General features: G+C 30.6%; 1 protein-coding gene across 2 annotated transcripts; it reads left to right on the plus strand.

The window, feature by feature from the left end:
- Nucleotides 1–5,232: 5,232 nt before the first annotated feature.
- On the plus strand, nt 5,233–14,790 carry BXL2 (beta-xylosidase 2). 2 transcript variants are annotated; one of them, XM_028235563.2, is made up of 6 exons: nt 5,233–5,763; nt 8,841–9,122; nt 10,377–10,546; nt 11,320–11,774; nt 12,220–12,633; nt 13,900–14,790. In XM_028235563.2, the coding sequence occupies exons 1-6, from the start codon at nt 5,365–5,367 to the stop codon at nt 14,508–14,510; spliced, it is 2,331 nt and encodes a 776-aa protein (XP_028091364.2). In that variant the 5' UTR covers nt 5,233–5,364; the 3' UTR covers nt 14,511–14,790. The 2 variants fall into 2 exon arrangements, with proteins under 2 accessions (XP_028091364.2, XP_028091365.2); XM_028235564.2 differs by lacking the exon at nt 12,220–12,633 and having other exon boundaries at nt 5,301–5,763.
- Nucleotides 14,791–16,441: the final 1,651 nt, after the last annotated feature.

Below are 16,441 nucleotides of genomic sequence, written 5' to 3' on the forward strand. Positions count from 1 at the left end.
TAGTTGAATCAAACCTATAAGGTGAACAATCTTGCTACAGACCTCTAATTAGAGGTCATTCCGTATAGCTCTAATGAGCTGTCCAGGAAAAAAAAAAAGAAAAAAAAAACAGTGAAGTAAAAGACAAAAATAAGAAAAGAAAAAGACAAATTAGAGGTGCATTAGAGGTGTTTTTTTAGATGTCCAAATCATTTTTCATAAGGTGAAAGGCAAAACATTTAATCTCATGCTCTATTTTTTTTTTTTTCATCAGTTAGTGAAACAATTATCTGGAACATTATTATGCAAAATTGATAATGTTCTTAGTTTTAAAAATTGAAAAAAACTGATAATATTCTCAATTTTACTAAATAAGACTTGTTGGTTTAAAAAATCTTAAATAAAATCGGAGCTACCATAACATTTGTAAATAAGACTTTTAAGTATTTAACATTGTGTAAATTCTTAAAAATATATGTAAGCTATCTCTGAAAATTGTATAATTTAAACACACAAATTCATGTAAATTAACTCATAAAAATTTAAAAAATAAAAACTTAACATAAGTTTTTACAAAAATACGCATGTCACCTCACAAAAATTGCATAATTTAAACATAAATTCACATAAGTTAACTCATAAAAATTTTAAAAAATATAATTTAGTGTAAGTTCTTACAAATATATATAAGTCATCTTACAAAATCACATAATTTAACTCAAATTCACAAATTCATTTAAGTTACATCACAAAACATGTCAGATTCGTTCAAAAGTACGTAACTTAAGACCAAAAAATACATAAATAAATAGAGTTGCAAACTCAAGAATTATTACGCTCCGTTTGGGAAAAATTATTTGGGACTTTTTTTGGCTATTTTAATCACAAAAAATAAAATAGGCTATTTTAGTCACAAAAAACAAAATATCACATTTAACTCATAATTATTACACTATTTTCTCACAAAAAAAACTAAAAAAGCCGAAAAATGTTTCCCAAACTAAATTTTTTAGCCCAAGTTAAAATAGTCAAAAAAACCAAAAAATCAATCTACTTCCCAAATGAAGCCTTAGACATATAATCAATATAATTTTTTTAAAAAACAGAATAATTACTCATGCATTAAAGGTACAAACTACAAAAAATGGGTAATGTTATTGGGACTTTATTATCTTTGCTCCATGTAACAAATGTTTCACGTACCCAATTTTAAATTTATTTTATTTAGTTTTTATTTTTCCCACTCTAAACAATACACAGTTTTTAATTATCTTGTTACATAATTTTTTTTTAATGGAACCATTCGAGAAGGGGATGATTTAGCTAATTCAATAATCAATTACACGGACAGCAGCCTTGCGTGATATGCTAAGCATTCGTTTAGCAATAATTTTTTTAGTTAGTTTTTAACTTTTTAAATTTTTTTAGCTTGAGATTTTTTTATTTGTTTGGTATTTTTTATTGGCTTTTTTAGCTTTTTAGTTTTGGAATAGTGAATTTTTTTTTGTCTTTTTATGATTTTTGGCTTCTTGTGATTTTTTGACTTTTTTTTTGTCTTTTTGTGATTATTTAGCCCAACATGTTTACCAAACACCACCTAAATAAGAAAGAAATTGATATTTTTATGCTGTATTTGGTTAAGAGATTTATGAAAAAATTTGAAAATAAAAAAGAAAAGAAAAAGGTATGTGAAACTATATAACATATAAGTATATTTTATTTTTATTCTACTTACCTGTTCACTTTTTCTTTCTAAATCCTTTCTCAAATCTCTAGCCAAACACAGCTTTATGGAACACTCTGAACCACGAGTTCTGGTAAGTCAGTCAGTCCCCTCAGATTCGTAACCGAAGTAGAGATTTGTAGGTCTCTTCTTCAATCATCATGACCCCACTCATGACATTTTATCCATTTTTTTTAATAAATTAATATGACATATCTACAAGTAAAAATAATAACCGAGAAGTTCAATCAGATGTTTGAAAAACATTTTGCTTTGGCGTAAATCAAATGGTGTGTTTGCTGGACTTTGTAAAAAGTATAATGGAATATGATTTCTCCGTCCAAAAGCATGATGTACTAAAGTGAAAGTCTCCAACCCATGAGCATCTATCTCTACGGACCTCTCTTCCAAGCCAAGCTACTCCGGTAAAGTTCTTTCTGTAAATTGAATGTGAACTAGGGTCATTCTTTTATTTTCTTCTATCAGAAGTTATTGCCATGCCACCCGTGATTTCTTGTCGTTCTCCCTTCGGCTCTTTCCTTCCCTTCTTATGAAATGGCCGATTTTGTAATTTTAACAGAAATGATGGACCTCCAATCTAGTTTACTGAAAACCGGAGATAAAATATTTTTATGTGACAGGATTTGATGGAGCCCAATTCACGTTATCTATTCTTCTATTTATTATTTATTATATAAAAATAAGTGGGACTAAAATTTAATATGATTGAATACTTAATAAATTAGGCCTCATTTCTAAGGTCTTACTTCCGCATTTATCACATAACAAAACACAAATGGACAACTATATAGGGTACAATAGCTTGGAAAATTTATGAACAAAACAATTCTCCTAGGAAACGATGCATGTGTGTTTGTGGGGTTTTTTTTTTTTTTTCACTTGATAATGTTTGAACCATTACGAAACATGGTACGACTTGAGATATCATATCACACAGACGGACCATAGGCTAACATACATGTAATGATATTCATCGAAGGGATAAATTTTCATTGCATGTCACAAATGAGTTTTCACTATCCTACTATTCATTTCTGTCAGTGTCGCACAAATTGCACTGCAAGCAGCATTCAATGATTTTCGCTTTGAAGGTTACTATTGCAATTTTCTCATAAATGTAGTTATGATTAAAAAAAAAAAAAAAAAAAAAAAAAGAGAATCTCAAAATATGATTTTTTTTATATTATTTTTTAATTTTTTTTGGAGTGATTTTATAAAAGGATATGCTTAACTACAGTGGCGGAGCCAAAAAAATAAATCAAAGGGGACACTTCTTAATTACAATACTGAAAATATTTACAAAAATATTTCACAAAAATTTTTATGATCGACTTCAACAAAGATAAAATAAATAAATAAATAAAATCAGTGTGTTTGGTTTGAGTTTTTTAAATTAAGTTTTTTATTTTTTATTTTATTTTATTTTTTTTGTTTTTAGTGAATATTTTTAAAATTTCAAGCATTTTTTTTAAAAACTTTTTTAGATGCATGACGTATCTAAAAAATATATATATTTGTGAAAAAATATTTTAAAAAATTAATAAATACATAAAAATATGAAAAATGTACTTATTTTTTGTATTTTTTTATGTTTTTGGTATTTAGTGAATTTTTTAAAGTTTTTTTCTCAAAAATTATACTTTTTAAGTATATTTATGTTAGGTGTGTCTAAAAATTAAAAAAATTACTTAAAATATTAAAAAAATTTAATAAAAACAAAAAAATACGAAAAACAAAACGTAGAATTTTTTGAAAAGTGTTTTTAGAAAACTCAAACCAAACAAAGTGAATATATTATTTGTAATTAGTGTGTCATGGACAACATTAAAAAAAGTCATAGATATAAAGTTTTAAAATAAATTATATAATGATAAAGTAATTTTTTACACAAAATATGCATAAAAATTCAATATAATAGTCATACCACGCAATCATTAACATGTGATATTTCTAACCAATAATAAAGAAACACATGGAGGATAAACCCTGCATACTAAATGTAACTAACAATTCAATAAATTTTATATTTTCATTGAGATTAATTATATTTGCATATCAATAATAATAAAGATCACCATCATATTAAAATTTTCATAAATAATAATATTATAGTCTCTTATAATCATTATTGTTCTTATAATTTAAAAAATATCATTGATATTTCACTCTAAATAATATTTTTATATAAAATATTTTCTTTATATTTGTGAAAAAAAAAGAAAATCCAAAACTCAGAGGGGCACATGACCACTCCCAGCCCTCCTTCCCTCCGCCGCTGCTTTACTACTTGCCGGTGGTTTGACATAAATTAGCAAGTACATATTTTTTATCTGTTTATTTTTTTAAATTATATTATCTTTTTATTTTTTTCGTACATTTAAATCATTCCAAACCAATTTGACAGCCGTGCTGGGGACCCCCAGTTGGGGGTGACCCCCAGCACCCCCACTCCACGTGGGAGGCTGTGGACCAAGTAAAAATCAAAAAAAAAAAAAAAAAAATTCAACCAATCACGTGCTGCCACATCAACTGAGGGTCACTGGGGGTCTTCAAAATTGGGGGTGCAAATCATTTTTCTTAAAGGATCACAACTACTCTGATGTGTCCTACAATTTACGCTTAGGCAGGTGAAAAGATGTTAATTTGTCTTTTACTAGGACATAAATAAAAGGTAAAAATGTGCAAATGGCCAATTTTTTTTTTTTTTAAATAAATCATATCAACAAGTCTAACAACATTCGATTTAAATGTAAAACAATCACATTGTCAATAACTTTTTAAAACAATGTAAGTCCTGACCTCGCACTGTAAGAAATAAAAAAAAAAATGACTTTACGATTTGTTACCACTCAACTTGCATCTGTCCACTCCTAAATATGGGCCAGAGACATTACTTGGAACAGTTAAAAAACAGCCAAACATTGAGAGCATCTTCAACTACATCCTCTTTTAAAGGGATCCTCTTTTTAAGAGGATAAAAATAATATTTTTTATTCAAAAAATAAATATAGAGAAGGTCATTATTTATTCAAATTTCAATCACAAATCTTCATTTCTTTCATTTAAACTCTAATCAGAAAGTAATATATTTAATATTATACTCATTTTAAAGATATGATTTCATACTTTTTATTGATGTCAATTTTATAAAAATTAAATTTACACATTAAAAGTTATTTTGAATATAATAAAAAAATATAGCGTGAATAGTATTTTAGAATTTCTTTCATTTTGGTCATCCTCCCTTCATATTTGAAGGATCAATCCATCTTCCTTCATTTAAGAAGAAGAAATGAAGGATGGGTTAGAGCTCAAAATTAAAAAAAGATCCTTCCTACTTAAAATTTTGAAGGATGAATTGAAAATGCTCTGAGATAAAGAATCAAATCGTCAAAGCTGTTCTCTTATATCAACATTTCTACAGTAATTTTTATTTTAATATATATATAATTATTAAGTTCCAATACTATTAATTAGGCACATCACATAAAATTCTTAAAAGACGAAATAATTACTTCGAAAACACACCACAAACACAAACACTACCCTCTCTCTCTCCACTATATATATATATAGCACTCTTATCTCATTCACCATACCCATACGGAAAGAGGAGAAATATTTTCATTGTTTCTCAAAACATGAATTACAACTGCGTTCTTCTCTCTCTTATCCTCCTCACCGGAGTCTCTTCTCCGGCCGGCGAGGCCGCTCAAGAGTCCTTCGCCTGCGACCCGCGAGACGCGAAGACGAAGGAGTACGGGTTTTGCCGGAGATCTCTGCCGGTGCCGGAGAGAGTGAGTGACGTCATTGGGAGGCTGACATTGCAGGAGAAGGTGAAGCTGCTGGTGAACAGTGCGGCGGCGGTGCCGCGGCTGGGGATAAAAGGGTATGAGTGGTGGTCGGAGGCACTTCATGGAGTTTCCGATGTGGGTCCAGGGACTAAGTTCGGTGGGGACTTCCCTGGGTCCACTAGCTTCCCTCAAGTCATCTCCACCGCTGCTTCTTTCAATGCATCCTTGTGGGAACAAATTGGACGGGTAAGATTTCTCAACCTCACTGAATCAGTTTGGACAATTTGGACATATCAAAATTAACTTGGGAAAGACTATGGTAGACCACTCACTCAAAGGTGTGTGTATTGGTTTCATAAATTTATATTTTTTGAGTTATAATTAAAATAAGAAAAATTATAACTAAATAATAGATGAGATAAAATTAAAGATTTCATAAGTTATAATTAAAATGAGATCATAATAAATAGAAGAAAATTAGTGATAATTAAAAAAAAAAATAACATAATTTAAAATGCATATAATAAAAAATGTGTATAATAATATTTTCCAATTAATTTTATTACTATCGGTTGAACTGACGACATTGGGTAGGTGAATATGTACAGTATAATACATGCATATAATTTTTTTTATTTAAAAAGAGATAAATGTAAGAGTATGAATTATTAATTTATTTTTTTATTATCACGTGATGTGAAAAAATTTATAGAGAAAAAATTAAGTGGATGAAATATTTTGCAACTAACATTGATAATGTTGTCTAGATAATTGTTGCGCAGAGAAATTAAAGTGAGTTGAATTTACTATAAATGTGGCCCCACCTCACCATACTAATTTTGTATTCTTTTCGTTTCAAATAATTTTTTTTATAGTATAATTATTATATTTTAAAAATGTTAATTTTTTAAAATTATAATTTAATAATATATTTTTTTAGAAATATTATTTGTTATAATCGTATTTTTTGTATTATTAATGAATTTAAAAAAATAACAAAATAAAAAATTTATATTATTTTAATCCTTGATTCTTAAAAAAAATTAATATTTTGAGATAATAAAAAATAAAGGCACCGTTTGAGAAGAAGGTTTCCAAGCTTTTTTAACTATTTCAGTCATAAAAAACAAAATAGACTATTTTAGTCATAATAAACAAAACATCGCATCCAACTCATAATCATAACACTCTTCTCTTACAAAAAAAAATTAAAAAAAAAGTCAAAAAGCTAAAAAATTATTTCCAAACTAAGTTTTTTAGTTCAGGTTAAAATAGCCAAAAAGTCAACTTACTTTCCAAACCGAGGCAAAATAAATGATTAATATTTTGAAATTAAAAAAACATATTTTTTTTCTCTTATTGTTTTTTTTAATTTCATTTATTCATTTATTTATTTATTGTAGCTAGTATTATTCGTCACTAATTGGTTAAAAAAAAGGAACTGTAATTGCACTTTTTCTTTCCAGCTAATCAGTTGTTATTTTTTTGTCAGTTAGGCTTATCAAATTAGATCTGATGGGGACAGATAGAGCATTGATTGCTATCTACATTCTATACTCAAAAAATAATAATAATTTAAAATAAAAAAATTATATATAGGTTGAAATTGAGAAAAAAAATTACAAAAATGCTTTAGACCTCTAATTTAGAGGTAGCACTAGTGATGTGGCAGTGGGTCCCCCACTGCCACAGCCAATCATGTGTCTTGATTTTTTTTTTATTTTTTTTTTTTGCTTTTCCACCTCATTAGAGGTGGGTTTAGAGATGCCTTTTTAGAGGTCTCTAGCATTGTTGAAAAAATTATAAGCACATGGTCTACAAATGTGTTTATAGTGTGGGGGCAAATGAAAGATCTTGAGGTGCAAAGTGACACTTGCATCTCATTATATTGGTATTTTTTTTTTTCTAATTCTTAATTATATATAGTTTTTTTAAAAATATTTAATATGTAATTCTAACTTTTTTAAGAAATTAGTTTTTTTATATACAAATTACAATATTAAATATTATTCACATTATATTTGTGAGTATGTTTCACTTCATAAATTCTATCTATATATCTTTTACTAATCCAAGTGACATAATATTATGGGGAATATTATTTAGTACACTAAGGTATTGTTTGGCAAGTTGGTTTGTGGTTAAAATAGTCGCAAAAGACAAAATAGGTTATTTTAGTCACAATAAACAAAATATCACATCCAATCCATAATCATTACACTTTTCTTTCACAAAAAAAGTTTAAAAAGTCAAAAAGTCAAAAAACTCTTCTCAAATCAAGCTTTTTAATCCAGGCTAAAAAGTCAAAAAAGTTAAAAAGTCACTCCACTTTCCAAACGGAGGCTAATTAATTTTATTAATATATTTACAAATTTTATAGGGGACTCACAAAGTGATGGTGGGCTCAAAATTTGTGAATATATATAAATAAAAATATTAATATCTCTAACAATTGGTCGATTTGAGCAATTTGATAGGGGATAATTTATCTCGTATTTGTTTAATAAATTAAATAATGAATTATAAGAAATAATATGAAAGAAAACTGTTTTATTTATCAATTTCATGTTTTATTTAAATTGATAAGATTTGGTTAGAAATAAAAATAACCAGTTGTGTATGTTTGTTAAAAAAAAAAATTAATTGCGGATTTTGATTTTTTTTAAAATAAATTAATTGTGTATGTTCATAATTACAGATCATCCATTAAAATATAAAATAAAAATCTCTCATTTTTCTATTTTAGGTACTACATGTTGTTGGGTCCATAGGACTCACGGGTTTTATTTCGATAACTCGAACCATTCAATATATAGAGTTTGTAGAGCACTTTAATGCTCTAGTTCAATTTCGGACCAGAGAAGCCTAACCTTTTTCTTTCTAATTTAAATATGGCATTCAGAGAGTGTTTGAAATAATTTAAATAAGTATAGTTTTTGAATTTTTATAAAAAGATGTGTAAAAAAAAAAAAAAGATAAAAAATATGATCTAAAAAAGATTATAAAAAAAATACACTTTTATAGATTATGCCAAATAGTGCCTCACTATAATATAATCATCTTTCTTTCTTCACTAATATGAGAATCATCTCCTATAAAAAAACAAAACAAAAAAAAACAGAAAAAATGTGAATAATCAAATCTATGGATCATTTTGATAACAGGCTAAAATAGTTAAAAATTAATTACAAAAATTGAATTTTTCTTTGTTTTTTTTATTTATATTTTTTATAAAAAAATAAATAAACCATACATTTTTTGTAATTTGCGCAAAACAGCGCAATTTAGTAGGTTGAGTGAGTAAGTAGGGTGGTGGTGCGCAGGTGGTGTCGGATGAGGCAAGAGCAATGTACAATGGAGGGATGGCGGGTTTGACGTACTGGAGCCCAAACGTCAACATATTTCGAGACCCGAGGTGGGGCCGTGGACAGGAAACTCCCGGTGAAGATCCTGTCTTAGCCGGTAAATACGCGGCCAGCTACGTCAAGGGTCTCCAGGGAAACGACGACGGTGACCGGTTGAAGGTAGCAGCTTGTTGCAAGCACTACACCGCCTACGATCTCGATAACTGGAGCGGAATCGATCGATTCCATTTTAATGCACGGGTAACAACTCTCTATCTCATATCTTTAGTTTCTGACCATTCATCTGATTTTAGTGGTCCCAACTTGGAGTGTGATTATTTGATAATCTATGGGCAATGTTCACATTATTCAACATATAATATTTGTCAGGTTATCTCTTATAAATCAGATAAAAAAATCTATAAATGTCATGGTAATATCTCATAACATTCTTTTCTTTTTTTTCTTTTTTTTTTTTTGTTAAAAAAAACAAAAAAAAAGTTACTAAATAACTTTTTTCATTAGGGATTGTTTGGAGTTATTTGGAATGTTCTAAATAAGTGCACTTTTTATTTTTTTTAGACTAAAAAGTTGAGGGAAAAATATTGATGTTTGGGTTAACTTTTTGACTTTTTATAAAAAAATGTGTATTAAAAAATTATATAAATTAGTGTGTAAAGGAAAATTAAGATTGGAAGTTTGTGCAGCCGTAGTTTTTGATTTTTGGTGAATAGTAATAATTTTTTAACTTTTTGAGTAACTTTTTGACTTTTTAACTTTTTTTCAACTTGTCAAACTTGGCCTAAGTGAACAATTTTTTTTTTTTTTTTTTATAATCGGATGTGTAGCTTAATTTACACGCTTCGATTAATTCTAGAGGACTAATTCCACCACTTGCCCTGTATGGACATGGTCCTAAAGAACAATTTAATGGTGTCTTAAAGTCTAATCTTTCTTTTTGTCAAGTGAATTTTTTCTCTATAAAAAAAATTATGTAATGAAATAGACAATACTTGAACCTAAATCCTAAATTTAATAAACAATACTTTTAATATTTAAGTAACACACAATATATATACTTTTAATTTAAAATCAAAATTTATATTTTATAAATTTAACAGTACAGCCACGGGTGAGCATACACCCTCTAATGGGCTATTATGCACGGGCCATGAATATGCTGTTTCTAGTTTTTGATTTTCTCAAACAAATTCACAATCCAAATGCATATCTCGTGAAGATTGTGGGAAGAGAGAGCAGACAGATTCTTCTGCATTTGCAGTATTATCTATGCAATTCCGATTCCGTGAGTCGCAGCAAGCCATGTCGGCACCAAATTCACTACAGGCTTTGTCGCCAGATGACTATTAGGATCAAGTACCCAAAACCAAAAAAACAAAAATGCTTTGAGTATCAAATTTTTATTTGCTAAATGATATGTTATGACTATATGTTATTTTATATAATTTAAAAGTATAATCAATATTTGGTTTTAAATTATATAGTATTTTTCAGGTAAGCAAACAGGATATGGAAGATACATTTGATGTACCCTTTAGAGAGTGCGTGTTAGAAGGGAAAGTAGCGAGTGTAATGTGTTCATACAATCAGGTGAATGGCATCCCCACCTGTGCCGACCCTAAACTCCTTCGCCACACCATTCGTGGCAACTGGCGCCTCAATGGGTAAGCTCTTCACATTTCTGTTCTGTGTTTGTATAATTGACAACAGCCGTCTGATCTGATTAACCAACACAATTGGATTGCCTTTGCTTTGTGAAGTAAGCTATGTTTCCAACTTCCACCATTTTTTTTTTTTTTAATTTTTTCTTTAAAACCCACTATTATGCATTAATCGTTTCCATAAACCTTACAATAATTACATCCACCCTGTTAACATATCAAAAAAAAAAATGGTCACTATCTTCTTTCGGTTGTCTTTCATCCCAACTGCATTCTTAATTGCAACCATATAATGAGAATCTGTGAGTACAATTTTGAATCATTTGTGAAGAGAAGTAATAACTCTAGAAAAGTTTCGTTCTTTTTTCTATTCTCTGTACGAGAATCTTCCTTAAATTTAATATCCCAACACACTGTAAGGAGCAGAAATTGTGTGTCCAAATGATTCACACTAATTATGAGTTAATAGTTGATTATGAGAGATGTTATTTGCTATATTTTGGCATGGCATACACGCCACTTAGCCGTTGATAAGTGTCAAGTAATTTTAGACTCAATATGCTCTTTACCAATTGAGACTGCTATATATCGCCTAAAAAATTATCCAAATATTTTATGTGATTTCTCATGCATGATTATTTTCCAAATGTGATGGGCTATGCCTATGCCTATGGCATTTATTGTATAACTAGACATGAGAGATGAGGTAAATGCAGTGATAAATAGCATTTCTCTTGCTAATAATCTGTTTCTGTTGGTGTTGTGGGGACCCAAAGCTACATCGTGTCAGACTGTGATTCCGTTGGAGTTTTCTACAACAATCAACACTACACATCAACCCCGGAAGAAGCAGCCGCAGATGCAATAAAAGCAGGCTTGGATTTGGATTGTGGTCCATTCCTGGGGACACACACAGAGGATGCCATTAAGAGAGGGATTTTGAGTGAGTCTGATGTTAATGGTGCATTGGTTAATACGATTAGCATCCAAATGAGACTGGGTATGTTTGATGGAGAGCCATCAGGTCACCGGTATGGGAAATTAGGTCCCAAGGATGTGTGCACCCCTGCTCACCAAGAGCTCGCACTTGAGGCAGCTAGGCAAGCTATTGTTCTTCTTAAAAATCGGGGTGGTCTTTCTGCTTTGCCTCTGTCTCCTCGTCGCCACCGCAATGTTGCTGTTATCGGCCCTAATTCGGATGTTACTGTTACAATGGTTGGCAACTACGCTGGTAAACCTTGCATTTCTTTTGTCTTTCGATGGAGTATTGAATTTTTAAGATTATGATATTCATACTAGTCAGGAATAAGGAGTGGACTGATGGGCATTATGGGCTTCAAACCACAGGCCCAACCCAAATATTATTTGGGTCCGGTCATGTCAGGATACAAACTTGGTCTGATGGGCATAGGCCTTGGGACCAAATCATCACCCGGATCTATCAACACCGAAAAGAGTTATATATATACGTACCATTTGTTATGTGGATTCATGTACGACGCAACAAATAACAATGAAATTCATCCCATGATATGTAGTGGTAGTCCTCAAATTTTTATATATAAAATGAACTGGAAGGTCACATTTTTTAAATTAAAAGTCATAACTGTGGTATTCTAGTTTGAAATGAAAAAAAAAAAAAAAAAAAATTCTCAATTTTTGGGTGGATCAACCAGGTGTTGCATGTGGATACACAACTCCTCTACAGGGAATAAGGAAATACGCAAATGCCATTCACCACCTAGGGTGCAAGGACGTGGCCTGTACTACTGACCACCTATTTGGTGCAGCCATTGATGCTGCTCGTGAAGCCGATGCCACCGTTCTAGTGATGGGCCTGGACCAGTCTATTGAGGCTGAGTTCAGAGACAGAGCTGGGCTTCTACTCCCCGGACATCAACAGGAGCTTGTCTCCAAGGTTGCATTGGCCTCCAAGGGCCCAACCATATTGATCTTGATGAGTGGGGGCCCAATTGACGTGTCATTCGCCAAGAATGACCCACGCATTGCGGGCATCATTTGGGCTGGTTACCCGGGGCAAGCTGGTGGAGCCGCCATTGCTGATGTTCTGTTCGGAACCCATAACCCAGGTAATATCTTACTTTATTATTTCGTAAATGCACTCTGAGAGTGTTAACAACAAGAGACAATATGGAGGGGAGCGTTGAGATTCAACAGAGACTAGAGTTTTTCGCATGAATCCATAAAATTTGGAAAAGTTCTAGAGAAAATTAAAAAATTCTAAAACATCCTAGAAGAATCCGAAACATTGGAAAAGCTTGAAGAAATATAGGAAAATATAAAATGTTCCAGAAAATTTTAGAATATTCTAGAGAAAGTATATAAAACTCCATTATGTACTAGAAAGAATATTTTAGAGAATTCTAAAATATAGGGATCAAATGAGAGCATCATAAAATGTTTGATAAGCTTAATAATGGCCATTGGGTCAAATTGATCCTAGCAGTCCATTAAGGATTCATATGGCTATATATAGGGAAGGAGCCTCATTTAAAAGCATAACAAGTGGAGGCAAAAACTAAGTGTGAGTAATTTTAAGTGTCGTTTGGCAATAGACTTTTTTTAGTTGATTTTTTGACTTTTTTTTAGCTTGGGACTAAAGTTTGTTTGGTTTGATTTTTTTGACTTTTTTGACTTTTGTGAAAAAAAAAAGTGAAATAATTATATTTTAAATGTGATATTTTGTCTTATTAATTAAGTTAGTTTATTTTTATTTTATGCTTTTTTGAAGCCAAACAAACCCAAGTCAGGTGTTCTAGAGTCCTATTGGGCCGGCGAACATTGAGTCCATTTCTGAGATTCATTGAAGTTGCTTGGTTGTTTGAAAGCCCATGACTGTGCATCCCATAATTCTTAAGAAAATCAAAGTTATTTTTTAAAAAATCATAATTTCTTATGCAAGTAAATTTTAAAATACTAATATGAAATATCATTAAATCTATATATGTCATTTCTTAAGAATTATTTTAATTATTTCATAAAATTTTTGAACTAGATAATTAGTATAGAATTTATTATATTGTCATTTTAAGTTAGTTTTATTCGTAAATATAATTTATATAAAAAAATATTTTTACCTCTATGATCTTTAAAATAGAATTGGTGCTAATATGTAAAATAATTTGCTATCATACCATATACATTGTAGAAATTTTTACCGTCAACAAAACAATTTTGAAAAACCTAAGCAGCATCAGCATGGCCCCCTTGGTCGCTCACCAAGTTCATCACTTTACATGGTTGCATTCTGTGTACCTATTTTGTATTTTTCAGTACCTGAATTTTGTGTATTTTATTTTTTCAATAATGACAACCAACATGTGTGGTAATTTCAGGAGGGAGGCTGCCTATGACATGGTACCCACAAGACTACCTTTCCAAGCTGCCAATGACAACAATGGACATGCGATCAATCCCATCAAAATCCTATCCAGGCAGGACTTACCGCTTCTACAATGGTCCTGTAGTTTACCCATTTGGGTATGGACTAAGCTACTCAAACTTCATCCACACCATCGCCAACGCTCCGACTGTTATCTCAATCCCCCTAGATGGCCGCCACAGATCCCAAAACACAACAACCATGTCAGAGGGCAAGGGAATTAGAGTAACACATGCCAAATGTAACAGGCTCTCAATCGGCGTACATGTCGATGTGAGGAATGCAGGATCGAAGGACGGTTCTCACACGCTGCTCGTCTTTTCCACACCACCGGGAGGTGGGCATTGGGCACCACACAAGCAATTGGTTGCATTTGAGAAGGTGAATGTGGCTGCTAGGACACAACAGAGAGTTCATATCAACATTCATGTGTGTAAGTGTTTGAGTGTTGTGGATAGGTCTGGAATTCGAAGAATTCCAATGGGACAACATAGTCTTCATATTGGTGATGTCAAACATTCTATCTCCCTTCAAGCAGCCACTCTAGGGGTCATCAAATCATAATTTAATTTAAGAACACTGTAAGTAGAAAACAGGACACAAAAAATATATCAATGGACAATTTTTTAGAAAGGGACTTCTATGAACAAATTTTGTAGAATCCTTTCACTCGCGTATTTTATGTGTATTGATTTTTATGTTCTTAGAGTGATTGCTCAAGTAATGGCACCTATGTATCGGTCTTATTCTCAATATTATTTGTATTATTCAATTGATAGCTTTGTTGAAAAACATAAAAAGATAGAGAATTTTTTTAAAAATACATATTTAACTTTCTCGGAAAGAGTGGGGAAAATTGTTTACTTCCATTCTTATTATTTTTGGTTTATATTTAGGTATGCTGCTTATAAATTGCATATATTGAAATAAGGAAGAAAGAGTTGAAGAGTGATGCCAAGAATGGATCTCGTGTTGTGACAAATTATAAATTGGGACTCTCTCTCTAGCAAATATAATGATATACTCCAGTTTAGTTTTCATGAAATGAATCTACTTACATTTTAGAAAAAAAATTGAAATACACCAAATTCAATCATATAACCAGATACAACTCGTTCACATACAGATTATGTGCTTGTAAGACTACAAGATTTGGCACATCATGAGAAGCTTGAATTTTTTTTGGCGAAGAAGATGAGATGCTTGAATTTCATCACAAACTGGGGAATTAATTAGAACACAATAAATAGTTTTGTTTTTTACCACTGACCCCGTGATAATAAGTGTTTTAGATAGGATTTCTTTTTTTTAAAAAAAAAAAAAATTGATTAAAAAGAAAATATTAAACCCATACCCCTAAACAAACAGGAGCATGGTGCAGAGAGTAGTTGTTAATGAATAATGAACCAACTTTAATGCAAAGGCTGCCTTCGCTGGGATGGGCTCAAGAAACGAAAATGTTATATCTTTAAATTTTTTATTAAATAAATGATCAAATGTCTTATATAGATATGAATCTCACATTTATATAAGATATTTAATTATTTATTTAATAAAAAATTTTGTATTCCTAACCCCTCGAAAAATACTCCAAAACACTCTCTCTTATCTCTGAACCACCCACCAACTCTGACCCTTCTGAAGAGCCCTTTAATTTACATTTTCTAGTTAACCTTTTTCATGATTAGTTAAAGCTTTACTAGAGGAAATACTTTTTAACGTGGTTGATAAACTGGATTAATTAGTAATAATAATAAATAAATAAATCTGATGTATGTTCAAATGCAGTGAACCCCAATTGTCAACCAAACGTTTGTTTAATTATTCAACACCTCTTTGTTATCGTCCAGTACACATAAGTGATGTTCTTCCTATGGGTTGATAAATGGAGATGTTATTTAAATGGAGAAGTAATTTGGCATGATCCGGTTGTGCTTCATAGTATTGTGATTGGTAGAAGAAAAGATTTTATGTTTTTGTGTTGAGGCATTGGAGAACAGTAAGAGGCACGATATTTGTGATTGGTGGGGGTATGAACATGTGGTGCCTTCAGACCGTCTAATAATTTTTTTGATAAATAGGCGGACTCTAATCATTTGCAAAAAATAAATAAATAAATAAATAATCTAATTGGACAAATAGAAGAAAGAATGAGATCCACAATTTAAATCTTACAATTTTATTCACAATGACATAATAAATTATTTGTTAACTTTTGATTTATCACTACTCAATCAGGTAATACCCAAATTAATTATCATATTACTGTGACTGAATTATGAAACTTTAATTATTTGTATCTAACACTTTTCATTAATTAATTTGTTAGTTCTTTCTAACAGGGTGGACTAACAACACTTTACACAAATTTGGCAACACTTCGGATGTTTTGGAATCCATATCAAAAGCATCCTTGCCAAAAATTCCCTTCATTGTTTTTTTTGATAAAGAAATACAACTTGTATAGTGAAGAAATGGGAAACAGCTTTGATAGC

This window comes from Camellia sinensis, chromosome 14 (assembly GCF_055761805.1).
Source record: "Camellia sinensis isolate YWXY chromosome 14, ASM5576180v1, whole genome shotgun sequence".
In the NCBI taxonomy this organism is placed as follows: Eukaryota; Viridiplantae; Streptophyta; class Magnoliopsida; order Ericales; family Theaceae; genus Camellia; species Camellia sinensis.